Below are 14,876 nucleotides of genomic sequence, written 5' to 3' on the forward strand. Positions count from 1 at the left end.
AGTTTTAAAAACTTATAATTGCAAATTAAAGACTAGTACCAGGCAGGCCCAAAGGTTAATAACTCTGCAGTTCCAGTGGCAGGTGGCAACTACAAGATGGATGCTCATGATTATAAATTATTATAAAAATTAATCAACATTATAAAAAGCTCAGCTGAGGCAGAATCCTCCCTCCCAAAATGCAGCGATGTTCTCAGAGATGTTTAGGCAAGGAAAGACACCTTGGGGCTCTCTTGGAGAGCATTCTGATCATAACTGAATGTACCTTTATAAGTTACATTAGACAAAATTCAAAGAACACAGGGGTCCCACCACTCCAAAGCTGACCCCATGAGGCACTGTCTCAGAGGACTACAAAGGACAGCTGGTTCAGTCATGACAGCAAGACGAGATCTCAAGGAGTTCTAAAGGAAATCAAGGAGGCTTTGGTCAGCAAGACTTATGGAATAATTTAATACTGTTTTGCTCAAAACCAAGAGCAAAAAGGCCACAGAAGAAAGTATTGTCTAAAAAAGATGAAGATGCCAATCTTAAAAGTGGCCAAAAGTTGGCAGCATCAGGATCCAGAAACCTCATGGCTGACCCAACTGTACCCAGCATGCCTACTACCAATGATCAGGTTAAATGAATTCTCCCTTTTCTCTGCCCTTATTCCAGATCCACTTGTGTTATTAGCTGTAGTCTTCATTATCTGCATTGCTTATAGATCCATCTTTTCATACAACAACTGAAAACTGCTGGTGCTTGGTGGAGGAAGTGGCCCATTTCTCTTATTACTGTATAGGAGAAAAAAGTGTTGCGCAATTTTTTTAATTTAGAAAAATATTAAATACCTTGAGGGTCACTTTTAGTACCAAAAGTAAAGTGCACTGCAACTTGAGGCCACTGCGACAAAATTAAGAAACGCTATTGAAGAGGATTTCACATAGCATCATAAAAAAACAGTATTACAAACTAAAGTTAAGGCAATACATGTTGTATCTTTCCACTAGATAGTTTACCGGAGAGTTGTCTACCTCAAGCTGTAATTATTGCTTTATTTCCATTATACTGAAGTCCACCAGGAAAACAGTGCTGGTAGAACTGTCAGATTGAATATGTTAATGCAGAACTAGCAAAATCATCCATATAAACATCACATGCTTTGCAATGTCAAAGTGAAGGCCTGCTCAGATCTCCTGATGGACTGCACAGTCTGGCAAAGAATTTAAAAGGAAAACTCAAAACTCTTGCTCCTGAAGCAGCAGAACATGCTTGCAGCAGAGAGGACATTTTGTGGAAGTTTTCAATGGTGCAGAAAGAACAAATCCTTAGTAACAGCCAAAGTGTGTAACAAAAGAGGGTCTTGAAGTCTTCTCCAAGAGGTGATAGCCCTCAAGTTTTTTTTTAAGAAAATGATAATAATAAAAAAGATAAAAAGTTCTTTTATGAGTAAAAAACAAACAAACAAACAAACAAACAAGGTACAGAAACAAAATTCCACAATTCAGAAGTTGTCGTAGGTAAAGGTTAATTACTTTCCTGTTTTCATATAGGATGGTATTGCTCCTCGGGCTGTCAGGCCCTCAAAACGCTTGTATGTATAATTGATAAAAACCCAGTCTTTGTTCTTGTAGTCAGTATCTGGATGGTTAATTGTTGCCACTGAAAGGCATAGGAAAAACAAATTACTATTTGGACACTTCAGTTTATTTTCACACAAAACACTAGATGCAGAGTAGGGAAGAATGCTTCTAAAGAAAAAAAAGTATCATAGAGGTAAGCATTCAGTTTCATTCTACAACACCAATCAAAAACTGCAATAATGTGTTTTTTAAACACGTAGGCAAATGTTTATATGCAATACAAGGATCCTTAAAGATTTACACCAGAACATATTGTCCCCATCTGTCCCACCCTCTTCCCACCCATATTAACTGTTAGACATGCTAGAAAGAATTAGCCAGTGCCAAGAGGCACTTGCAGCACTGGGCTCAAAGGTCCGCTGAAATCTGAATTTGCTGGAAGCTTTGTTGCTTCTTAGAGACGCCCATTCTCAAAGGGCTTCCATTTCCCTCACAAGTCTGCATTCCAGCTCCCAGTACCCAAATTAATAGCTTGCACACCCCTGCATCAGAGACTACTAGCTAAAAATATAATCATACTTAAAAAATAAAAACAAAAATCCTAGGATCTCACTTGTAGGATTGTGTGATTCTCAGAATAACAGGAATGTCACATTATTCTATTGGAAGAGAGGAAGAATCAAAGCATTTACCTGTTGGTTTAAGGATATCAGATTCTGGAAATTCGTCAAAGTTTGAGGTATCATCAATGCTTTTAATCTCTATTGAAATCGCAGCAGGTCTTTCCCTGCCAATAAGAGCAGATTCAGGACCAAAATTTCAGAGGCAGGAGAAAGCAGGATTCATATGCTTCCCACTGCCTAACAGACTCAAAGACTGAAGGCACCTAGACCTCCAGCAAGCTTCAGATAAGGCCCAAAATATTCTCACCCACATCTAGATACAATAAACATCAGTCAAGTTGTTCATTCCCGCTGAACAGGAGGACCAGCATCTAGTTTTTCTGCAAAGCATCTTACCTTATATGCTCCCAGTCAACCCCTTCAAAGAATGGGTTACTCTTTATTTCCTCCACACCAGATGCACCAATTCTGTGCTCCCATTCACAGCAAAATCTGGGATGGAAGGAAGAATGAAAATGAAGGAAAAATGAAAAATGAAAGCATTCCATCCAGAAATGGAATGGCTTTCCAAATTGATAGTACTGTGGTTTCCTAACATATACATGGAAAAGGCTAAGAACTGCCACTTCAGAAACAACACATGAAGTGTGCTTCGCGCCATCATGCCAAATGCTGCAATTAAGATGCAGTATTCCTTCAAAACTGGATAATGTGTCCTTTCTATTTCAGGACAAGCACAGATTAGAACATATAAAGTCTGAAAAGCTAGACATTTATATTTTTATCCTGAGAATGGATAAGTGATTGAGAACACTGAATGCAGAAATAAAAATGAAAGAGTCAGCATGCATTAGGATGTGTGTATGCTCCAGTACACACAATGCCAAAACTCTTGCTATGTTAAAAAAAGCTAGCTCTGGCAAAAAGAGTAAGTCACTTCCAAGAGAAGCCTGTAGACAAAATAAAAAGCAGAAACGTTCATATTTTGCCAGACTAGCAGCACTTACATAGGTGCTCCTTTTTTTTTTTTTTAGCATAGTTCAGTCAAGAGTTCCACTGAGAGACAAATGTATTTGATTAGGGAGTTCAGCATTTGATTAATGTGCTTAACTAAATATGTAGCTGTCAATCATTCAATCATTTTTTCCCATGTGAAGCAGGCTATTGAAGCTATAGAACAGTTTGCAAGACAAAATTAGCGTTGTATTAACTGGCAAACCATATAAATGGCACCTTAAAATAAGATCCTTTGCTTTATCAGATATTGGAACCTCTGGAGGAAATGTGAGCGTCTCTTTCCAATTCATTACTTTCTTGTACGTTTCTTGAGGAGTCTCAGAACAGAAAGGTGGATAACCTGAAAATAAAAATGCAGTCTTGTAAAAAGCAAAAATAATTATTTTAGTTACTAAAGTCTAACACTGCAACAGACAGAACACTTCTCATAAACTATGCAAGCAGCAGATGCTTTGAGATCCTGATCCCAAACACATAAATACAACCAATATCCTGCACCATGATTCCTCTTAAGAACTTAGGCAGTGCCTGTTTCTTACCAATCAACATCTCATACATGATGACCCCAAGTGACCACCAGTCACAAAGCTTGTTGTAGCCTGTCTGCATGAAAACTTCAGGAGCAATGTAATCTGGAGTTCCCACAGTAGAAAAAGCCTGAAACAAATAACATCAGTTACATATATTTAGAGAAAATTTACTGCTATGGAAACAGAACTTAAGCAACAACGATTATTTTGAGAAAGACATCAGATTGTCTATAAGATCCCTATAAAATAAGATCTGTAAGACCTTATGTCTGTAAGATCACTGTAAGATAGTCAAAGTTGATTTCAAAATATGTAAAGAAAAAGATTCAACATGCTTACCTCAAAGAGTCTTAAAATACTACCAGGGAAATAGGTAAAGGTACCTTTGTCTATATATACACACACCTCAAAATGGATCACTAGCTCATTGTTATCTTGTAAATGGCAAAAAAGCATTAGTTTCAACTAGGAGGTATCCGCTATTAATGTAACAATTATGGCAGCACTATCTCAGGCACAGCTTTTCAGCAGCTGGATGAAGGACAAACAGGAGTCACTCCTCTTTTAAAAAGAAAGAGGTGAGTCTTCACTCCAGCCTTGTTCAAAATTCTGACATGGATTAATGCCTGTTGTTTAAATGTATGTACTGTTTGAAAACAATAGCTCAGAGATTATTTCAAAACAGGTAAATTGTCACTTACCAACTGCCGTCTATTTCTCTTCCATGTTTCTGCTTTCCGTTTGGAATTCATGTTCTGGAAAGCTAAAGGGAATCAGAATATGGATGACTGAATCCTGCCAGTCATCCAACGTACATACATTTTTTTACTCCAAATCCATTGCACTACTTACGAAAATCTCCCTTCCAAGATCAAAAAGTTCACTGAGGCCTGAATAAACAGCTCATTTTGTATTTAGCTGTGCTAGTAAGAAGGTTACAGTCCCCACATGCTCATCAGCATAGACCAACATGCTAACCTGCCTCAGCCTTGCCTTGCTTGGTTTACCTGGCACAATTTAAAGGTGCATGCAGAGGCAGACCAGAGCGGTCAGCAGCTTCTAGCAGGCAATTGCTAAACTCCAAGTTATTCCTCATGAAAAAAATGAATGAATATTCAGAGACTACATGCACATTTCTTAATTCAAGTCACGCATGTGATGCAACTAGCATCTACGAGTTGCACCAAATTTTCGTTTGAGGTTTACTATGCGTGCTAAGAAGGGCTACCGCAGAATCCATCTGAAAGACAAACTTTTGAAAATGAAGCTGTATGTGTACATTAAAGTAACTGAAATTATTTTTATAAAAGAAGTCTTACAGAAAATCAAAGCTATACTTCAAGATGCAATGTTACTATTACACTCAAACTGCAGTCTTCTATCTTCACATTGAAATGTGTTTTATCAGACACCAAGAGCAAGTATGCAAATACTTTACAAAGCCAAATAACTTACTGAAGTCACTAGGAAGACTATGGTTCAAGTTTCTATAAAACTCTGTTCTGTGTGCTTTCTTTAGTCCAGTGCACAGACCAAAATCTGAAAGTTTCACGTGGCCCTAGAAACAAAAACGCCCAAAATATATAAAAACAGTATGAGAATTATCATAGCAAGTAGTTTCATACTTCTTTCCAGTCCCTTTATTTTTCTGTAATAAATAGATGCACTCTTTTTCATTACTCATTTTAGCATAAGACTGGATACATACACACAGAATCAAGCTATTAGTACTTTCTTCACTACTATCCAGAGAAAGACTATTTATTAGCACCAATTTACTTGAAGAAGCCTCTGCTCAGGCAAATCGACTGCTTCAGAGTGAAAACAAACGTCTCCAGAGGGAGCTGTAGTCCCTGGATTGTGCAATGACTGCTAGATAGAAGAAACACCTTGGATCTGTCCCAGTGCATACTGTCACCACACTGATTAGGTGCGATATTTTTTTTTCCTGTAACTGAAATGTACATCCTTTTTGAAGTCTTGAATTTATCTGTGCCTAGATGTAGACATATTGAATTACAGCAGTAATTCCAACAGAGCTGGCTGGTCTGCTGGCTAGCAGAATATAATTATTTACTGTTGGCACTGTTCCATACAAGCTAGTTTTAAGCAAACTTGTAATGAGCAATAGGACAGCAAAACAACCAAGCTTTCTGTAAAGTACCTCCAGTAACCATCCAGAATCGATCAAGTAACCTGACGAAATGAGTCTTCAGAAATACATCCTGATTCAGAGGAAGATATCTCTGTGTCTCACTAATGCAGCAGTTAGATCCTTCACATTTGATACTATCATCTACCCAGTAACTAGCAAAGGGTGATTATAACAGATGGGAGACCAAAAGGAAGTATCTTTGACTGAGAGGTGAGAACTGAAACTGTGTATTTCAAATTGCAGCTGAAATAACCAACAATAGCTTGAACAATTGTCACAAGAGGCTCTTCCACAACACCCCAAGCAACATGGCAAATATACCTTCAAAGGCTAGGAGGAACAGGGCTATGAAAGAAGTACTGTTTTCTTTCACAGTTCTCAACACTAGTTTAGGTCAATATTAAAAACTACAAGACTTATTTACTATTAAGCCATTGGCCAGTTGTTAGTGCATACCTTGCTATCCAGAAGAAGGTTGTCTGGTTTGATATCTCGATGGATAAAACCCAACTGATGAATAGAATCAATGGCTAGCACAGTCTCGGCTATATAGAACTGTGTCTCTTCTTCTGTTAGTGTGTCTTTTTTCATCAACAACGTCATCATATCACCTAGAAGCATCAACCCCACCCCAACAGCAAAGGTAAATACAAATGACTTTGTGTACAAACACACAAACTCCAATTTCACTGATTTTGAATGCATTTGCAAAGAAAAGAACTAAGCTTTGAAATCTTTGGGAAATCTAAATTGATTTAATATAAAGAAATACATCCAGTTTCCCAGCACTTCCGAGAGTTAAACTTGTATTTTCCTTCACATCACTATATGTGAAAGGCTTGTATTGTAGTTGCATTAAGTTTATTGAGACAGCTAAACAGCACAGAGATGAAATAACTGCATAGAAACATCCCTTAAGCAAGAGTTAACTGTGGACAGCCACTCTTGACTACACATCTGAATCACTGATTAAAATATGTACTTTCAGCTACAGAGCTGTTAAAAAAAACAGACTGTGTTTGTTCAGCGTCATTTCAGAAGGCATTCTTGTTTGTATTCACATACATGTATTACAGGCTTTCAGTACAGTTTAAGTGTTACAGTAGTGTTTGCATTCAAGGACAAACATTCATCCTCTGAAAAAAAGACCTTAATTGTTTCTGCTGCAAGCCAGCTAAAAGCAAAGGGTTAGGAAATCAAAAGCTGATGATGGTTCTACAAATAGCTAGCACAGAGTAAGAATAATAACTAGCAGACTATTAAGGCTGTGTCTCAAACATCTGCAGCTAGTACACACAAGCAGATAAGCTAGAGATAAACCTGAAGACCTTATTACTCTTAACTCCTAAAACGAGATTTTTTTTAGGAATGACTTGTATCCTCACAAAGGTGCAGTACAAACAGCAGTGTACAGTAACCACACATACTCTAGTCCCAGACCACATCTGTAATTAAGAGATTACAAATTCAAAACCAAAAGAAAAGCAGCCTTTTCATTTCATGTGATTACCTCCAGGCAGGAACTCCATAATAAGGTAGAGGTTTAGCTTATCCTGAAAGCTATAGAACATTTTCACAACCCACAAACTGTCTGCCTCCACTAGAATGTCCCGCTCTGCACGAATATGGCCAACCTGTAGATATACATATGCATTTGATTAATTACAAGGCTGTGTTTTTATAAGATGCATTTACTTCACAGACAATTCAAGTATTATATTAAAAAGCATCAAATATTGAAAAGACAACAGCCAAACTTCTGCATGAAGGCAGAAACACCATCTAAGCTTCAACAGTTTCACCCCTAGATATTTTCAGGTAGTAAAAGAGGGTAACATTGAAGAACAAATTCAAAAAATATTCTTTTAACAGAAAAAAAAAAAATGAGCTTTCATTGAACTGCTATATTTTTTCCACACTGTTTCTTCTTCCCTCCCCCATCCAAATCTGATAAATCCCAATGAGCACCAACTCGACATTAGCCTTAATAAGGATCTGAAAGACCCTTTTATGCTCTGAGGCTTCCACTGGAAAGTTTACATGGGCTTTTGCCTTCATTCACACTTGAATAACTTCTATATTTATTGCTAGACTTCTGCTGCCATAGGTTAACATATATAGAAGGGCAAAAATGCACAAACCTCATTTTTTAAGCAAGAAATCAAGCTAGAGAAATTTAAACTACCTGCCTGAATAACAAGATTCTATACAAAACGATAACCTACATTTACATTTTCTTTCAACTCTTACAGTATCTGAGTTGTCTTCAAGTCAGAAGTGTACATGTGATAGGTGATACTATGAAAACATTTGTCTTAAAATTAGTTAGATAACAGACTACTCCAAACACAATTTATTAACATGGGAAGATTAAGAAAGAGAAACATATGGTTTATTATATAAGCAGCTTAATTCTATATGAAGACAATTTATTTTTTGTGAAAATTTCTAACAATTAGATCTCTCAAAAAATAGCTCTTTCCAAAAAAAGTTAACTCATCCTTCAAGATACAGCTTCAGCTTATTCCAACAGATTTAGACTCAAGCACTAATTTAGCAGCACTGCATAAAATTCCTGTGCGAGAACAATGCTGTTTATTTTTTTGAATGAGTACTTCCCGAAATGGAAACCAGTTCCTTATTTTTTGAAACAGAGTGCTTCCCAGATTCATCCCAGTGCTGAACAAGAAATGATTGTGTTAGACAATATTCCCAAAAGTACTAGCAAATATAAGCCTTAAAAACATTAAATGCCATTACTTTATGTCCATCGATTGAGTCGGAATTCTAGTTGCCATACCACTTTGATATTTGTATCTGATTCCATAAATCAGAAACACAGTAAACCAGCTACTTGATGTCTACTGAATCATCTACATGTAATGGTAAAAGTATATGTAATATACTGTTACATATATACATATCATCATACGTATCATCGTAAACTGATGAGGAGGAACATACAACCATCTTTATGAATCTGATTTCATTTGAGGACTGACCTAGTTCTTAGAAGACTCCACTGCTCCCCCATGCTTTCAAGTAGAAACTGAGTTCAGTCCTACCTTGCTTCAGTATGAAGAGTCTCTTGAAGAGAGTTATAATTGCAACTTCCACGAGGACTAAGCACAGCATTAGACGTTGTTTATAAAATGCTATTCCAACCATTCAGCAACGTACAACAGTATTTGTTTATAGCCTGTCACCACTACAATAATCTCATTTATTTGAAAACTATATATTCAAATTTTAGCATTGTTACACGGAAAGGTGTAATAATAATCAAACAGAAAAGGCTTGACCAAACCCACCAGAAGACAGTCCTTATGAGTTCATACAACAATTTTCTGTCCAATTTCCTCCACACAAAAAGTGGAAAAAAATCCACCATAATCTTTTAGATAGTAAACATAGACACCTAGATGCCCATTACTCCTCTCTACACATACATCGCAATTACCTCCCAAAGTCACTTAAATCACAGACAGTAGCACCGCTACTTAGGGTGGCTATTCACCTGCTCTTTTTCAAGCATGTCAGCTTTACGGAGTATTTTCATTGCATAAACATGCCCCGTATCTTTCTTCTGGACAAGTCGCACCTAGAAAGTATGTAAAAATTTGAATCAAATGAAGTATCATCACCACACATCTTCATGGTTTTGTGTAGGAAGCCCTTGGCCTCTGTTTGATGAAATCTTATCAGACTATAAGAACAAAAAAGCACTACATAGTGCATGCTAATGTCAAACAAGTTCTCTTAATTGTAAGATATTAAATCATTGTAACAGGGATGATATTCAGCAACCACACACCTAAATCGGACAGTCCAAAGCCACTTTCCCCAGAAAAGGCCACCAGAACAGAGCATTGCAAGTGACCCTCAAGCCCCCTCTGTTCTCCAAGACCAGCCCCAGGAGATCAGAATGAAAGTACACTGCCAGATTTGTATTTAGCTTGCCCATCAAGTTCTTTTCAACTGCATTAATGTTCTTTTAAAACATGTAATGTTTTTAAATCAGTATTTTTTAGGCATAAAGACAGATCCACGTGTTAAGCTAAAACTACTCTGCAGTTCCTACATTTATCTTTCACTTGTGTGAACTACATAAGCTTTTGGCAAATACCAGCATTATTTGAAAATACTTTTAGTCATCTTTTCTATACTTACCTCTCCAAATGCTCCTCTGCCTATTACTTTTAAAGATTCAAAGTCTTCCAAACCAAGCCTTGTTCTCTTCAGACGAAGAAATTCTGTTTCTTTTTGTGCATGTGCTGACCTCCTGATTCTCTTCTAGAGTTTATGGAAAATAAAACAAGGCTGCAGTTAGGCTCCATGAAGATCAAAGCAATTCCAAGTAAAAATGCTAGCTGACCATTTTTATAAGCAAATCACTTGTACTACTAAACTGTTAAAATAATTTTCCCGTATTAATTACCTCTTCGTCTTTTAAGCCTTCTTCTTCCATCATTTGTTCTAGCTTCTTTTGTCTAAAAGAGACAGAAATTAGAAGAAAGTTGCATCTTTTAATTTTTTTTTTTTAAATCACATACACATATCCAATACCTTTGGTCTGTGCTTGCTGTGAAAGGAGGATGTAATGCCAGCAAGTAACAGTATATCTGATTCTCCTTTATATATCATTTACAAGACTAATCTTGAATAATCTAGTGTTACTGTTTTACCATTCTAGCAATTTAACTTTCTAATTTCAATAATCTAAATCTGCCTTGAGTTTCACATGTCTTAATCAAGTATATATGCTCATTGTATAGGAACATAGATCCGGTTCCTGTCACTCTGTTTGATAGCTAGATAAGTCACTTAAGGCCAAAGCCGTAATAAATATTGAGTCACCAAAGTCTCACTTATTCTATGGACAATTAGGTATCTAAACACCTTTGTGGATCTGCACTGGATTTCTCAGCACCTCAGATGCATTACACGCAAAATGTTACTCTCTATTTCATAATACCTGAGATATCCAAAATATTTGGGAAAAGGACACATCAATACATATTCTCACACCTAAAAAATCAGAAATTATTATTTGGGAGCAAAGAAATAAAGGAAATAAAACTTCATGGAGGGAAGAGAGGGAAATGTCTTAAGGGATCATACGTTATTATTACCCTGTGGGAACTTTTTCCCAACAGTGATCACATTAATAGCTCTGAAATTCCACAATTGGGGTTGTGTTTTTGTTTTTTTCTTTGCTCCCCCCACTCCTCTTCTGCTCATATTTTTTTGCACAACATTGCAAGTGTACTAAAATATTCCCTGTCTTTATGCAAGTCATCCATTGCAAGATCCTCTTCCGGTCTCCTGCCACTACACAGCTACTGTGATGTGATGATAATTTGAGCTATTGCTTCCACAATCAGGCACATTTAAATCGCTCTGCCTTTATTTAAGTACCCAGTCATCCAATTTCACACTCAAAAAGGTTACTCCAGTAGCAAGAACAAAGACTGCTGCTGCAACACCCATAATTAAGTAGCTCACCATGACTGAGTGATGCTGAAATTCCCCTAACCGTCCTTAATAGGACCTATCTGTGCTTCAGTGAAAATTTTATTAATACTATTTAAACTCCAAATTGCACAGCCACGGATATATCAATCTTTTTTTTTTTTTTTTTTTTTTTTAAGGAAGTATACCTTAGTATGTTTGTCCAAGTTTTTAGAAAAAAATCATCATTGAGGTTTTTGGAGTAGACAATAACACTCATAATTAAAAAAGCAAGAACTATGCAACGACAAAGCAAGGAATTAAATCAGTAATATCTTCTGTTTTGATTAGGCCTCAAGCTCTCATTAATTTGAAATTTTGGAGAAAATATATACACAAGATAGTATTTCTTTCTAAATTGTTTCCTCATTTCTGCAGTTATTGTAATTAGCAGGCAATCCTCTTGGAACAGGTTGGATTTTTGGCAGCAAGTCTGCAGGCAAATAAACACTGAACCTTTTTTGAAAATTCTGATTATAGACTACATGACAAGCAGGGAGCATGCCAGAAGTCCCAGTGCTACAACTTGAGGGTATTCAGCACATTAGAGGGTTCCAGCCAAAAGAAAACAAATACAATATCTCTCAGATAAATTACTTGGTATATTTTGGCCAATATATTTAGAGAGATGTGATAGCTTCTGTTAACTCATACAAGAAGTAAGCATTAGGTGACAGCTCTTACAGCAATCTTCCACTGCCTTTCAGATTACCTTCTCTTATCAGGCAACTCAGTCACAATTTATAACCCAAGCTGAAACTGATGCTATAAAATTGATTTTAAATATTACAACCAGGTACGTAAAATGAGAACAGGCAACAGAACAGACATAGGCGGACAAACACTTGTAAATGTTGGCTTTCAGCTTCAGAATTGTATTTGAGTGATGCCAAGCACATCTTAGGGTTAGTTTCTACTTAGTCAAATAATCAAGCACACTTTAAAATAAAATAAATATTGGTAACGGTCATATCACTTTTGCATTTGCAAGCATGTTTCAATTAATTTTAGAAGAAATTCCAGCCTAAATTACCATGGGATTCAGAAATCCTGCAGTTGCCGCTGGGTGCTCATGCCAAGCCACAGCCAGGTACCCATCTCAGGAGCTTAGGTACACGCTCAGCAAAGATTTTCTATTTTTGCTCTGGATCCAGACAACTAAACGCAATTAGTATGTATGTCTGGCTCATATCCAGGAATGGAAGCAAGAAAGAATTTTACCTCATCTCCCGTTCTTCATGCTGTGCGATGAGATTGCTATAGAAGTTTTCTAATGTCACCTTTGTCATTGTAACTCGCTCCTTGGTATGATTGCTCATGGATGAGCACGGTGTTGGGCCTGTCATTGCCATGGCTATTAGGAAAGAAAAACAGAGGAAACATTTGACATAGTAAGTGACAAATTACCTCCAAACAAGAGATACAATCAGTTAAGAGACGCTTATTCACAGAGGTCAGAATTATGATTTTAATGAAATATTAGCAGTCCAGTTGCCCAAACAACAACTAAACAGGGAAAAGTCTTACAAAAAAAAGTACAAGTCAAGCTTCCTGTTTTGAACATTTTTGATCTGAGAGTAAGAGGGAAGGAAGCTTAAGAAACACTATGCCTCAAAAACCACAATTTCAGGCAGCACCGAAAATGTTTATTTCTCCCAATATTTTCTCTCTTTCAGCACTTCTCCAATAAACGTTGAAAGTTCAGAACATCACACTGATCTACACAATCCAGAAGCTCCCTCTGACCCTTGCAGAAGTAAATCCAGCAGTTGCCTGCCAACTCCTTGGCTGTGAAATCCTGGTTCAAAATTCTGAAAGCCATCCTGATAACAGAACAACTGAGGAAGAAGAAAAAGGTATTTAGCTGATTTTAAGCACTCTCCCTTTTACTGAATGATTTCACACAGAAAGCCGGTAAAACACAGTTGCTGCCTTTGACCAAGCTGGAGTCAAACAACCCACAGTCACCAAAGACCTAGTTTAAGTTCCCTATGTTTACAAACCGGATTCTCTCAAGAAACGTGTCAGTGTGCCCCTCGCGACTGGCAGAACAGCTTCAGGGCATAGCTGACAACCTAACTCCGCTTTCTAAAACGCAACTACGGTTCAAAGATTCCAAGTATAAAACTACGTCTCAGCCTAGTTTCCCCGGTGGCAGCGTAACTCTCGGGCAGGTAACCGAGCTGTGTCACCGTTACCAGATGGGTTGGACGCTTCCTGTTTCGCAGTACCGAGGTGCCAGGACCGTTTCACGAGCCACCCTTTGCCGTTTACTTTCCGCAGCTCGTTGTAAGACGCCCCCACCGCCGCCGAGCCCCTCCGGCCACGTTGCCCGGGGCAGCGCCGGGCCCGGCCGAGGGGGAGCCGCTGCCGCCGGCGGACAGAGCGCGGAGGCGACCTGACAGGAGGGGGCTGCGGGGGCCTCAACCGGGGACGGGGAAGAAAAGCGAAACCGAGAGGCTGCAACGCCCAGCCCAGACAGGTGCCGCGGGCTCGGCGGCACCCGCGGAGAGCGGCGGGGCCGGGCGCTCCCGTACGGCGGCTAGGCACCGCGCTGCGGACGAGGCGGTCGCCGCCGGCCCGGGACGCGGAGGACACCCGGGCCCCCGGCCACCCCCAGCCTCATCGGAGGCAGAGGCCCGGGAGGGGGGAAGGCGGCCGCCCACCCCCGTCGTGGCGAAGGGCCCCGGGGGCCGGGGGGGAACGGACACGGAGCACCGGCACGGCAGCCGTGGGCCGGCGCGGCGACGAGGCGGCGGCGCTTACCGGAACCCCCCGGGAAGGGGGCGGCGAGGCGCTGAACGCGACGGCAGGATGCCGTCGGCACAGCGACGGCGGGACGGGGCGGGACGGGGCGGGACGGGGCGGAGCGGAGCGGAGCCGGCGGGCGGGGCCGGGGCCAAACGGACCGCGCGCCCCCGGGGAGCGAGCAGAGCCCCGGCTCCGCCACCGCGGTCCCCCCACCCTGAGGGCGACGCGGACGGGCTGAGCCCCAGCGGCCCCCCAGGGCAGGGCGCATGCGCCACCATCCTCCCGGCCCCGCCCCGCCCCGCCCGCTGCCCAAGGGCGGGGGCTGCCGCCAGCCCCACGCTCTCCGCCCACGACGCAGGCGCGCGGCGGTCTCGGGGGGCGGGGAAAGCGGAGCTCCTCGGCGCTTGCGCGCTGCGTTGTGGGGGCGGGGAGGTGCGGTCACCTGGGTGGGGCAGGCGAGGGCGCAGCCGGGGGCTGTCCCCACCCCGCTGTAGGCGACGATAAAATCCGCGTATTCTGGGTCAAATCAGTCTTTGAGCTCACCTAGAGGAAAGGCTGCTTCAAGCCATAAAGCGGCAGCCTGTCTGCAATGCTCATGCAGGCATGGAGGAGCTCTGTCCTCTTGCCTCTGTCAAAAGGCACCATAACCTGCAGGTTCTCCCCACTTGTTGACAAGGGAGTGGTTCGGGAGCATCTTAAGTGGGCTTAATGCACGCAAATCCAT

The 14,876-nt window shown here is 40.3% G+C and overlaps 1 protein-coding gene across 2 annotated transcripts; it reads right to left on the minus strand.

Moving 5' to 3' along the window:
* Positions 1-1,428: 1,428 nt before the first annotated feature.
* STK38 (serine/threonine kinase 38) lies at positions 1,429-14,249 on the minus strand. 2 transcript variants are annotated; one of them, XM_032203110.1, is made up of 14 exons: positions 14,168-14,249; positions 12,623-12,755; positions 10,329-10,380; positions 10,061-10,183; positions 9,408-9,491; positions 7,401-7,524; positions 6,347-6,501; positions 5,191-5,293; positions 4,437-4,498; positions 3,745-3,862; positions 3,422-3,545; positions 2,585-2,680; positions 2,258-2,352; positions 1,429-1,644 (listed from the first exon to the last, which is right to left on the minus strand). In XM_032203110.1, the coding sequence occupies exons 2-14, from the start codon at positions 12,751-12,753 to the stop codon at positions 1,514-1,516; spliced, it is 1,398 nt and encodes a 465-aa protein (XP_032059001.1). In that variant the 5' UTR covers positions 12,754-12,755; positions 14,168-14,249; the 3' UTR covers positions 1,429-1,513. The 2 variants fall into 2 exon arrangements, with proteins under 2 accessions (XP_032059001.1, XP_032059002.1); XM_032203111.1 differs by lacking the exon at positions 14,168-14,249 and adding an exon at positions 13,600-13,669.
* Positions 14,250-14,876: the final 627 nt, after the last annotated feature.

This window comes from Aythya fuligula, chromosome 25 (assembly GCF_009819795.1).
Source record: "Aythya fuligula isolate bAytFul2 chromosome 25, bAytFul2.pri, whole genome shotgun sequence".
Taxonomy (NCBI): Eukaryota; Metazoa; Chordata; class Aves; order Anseriformes; family Anatidae; genus Aythya; species Aythya fuligula.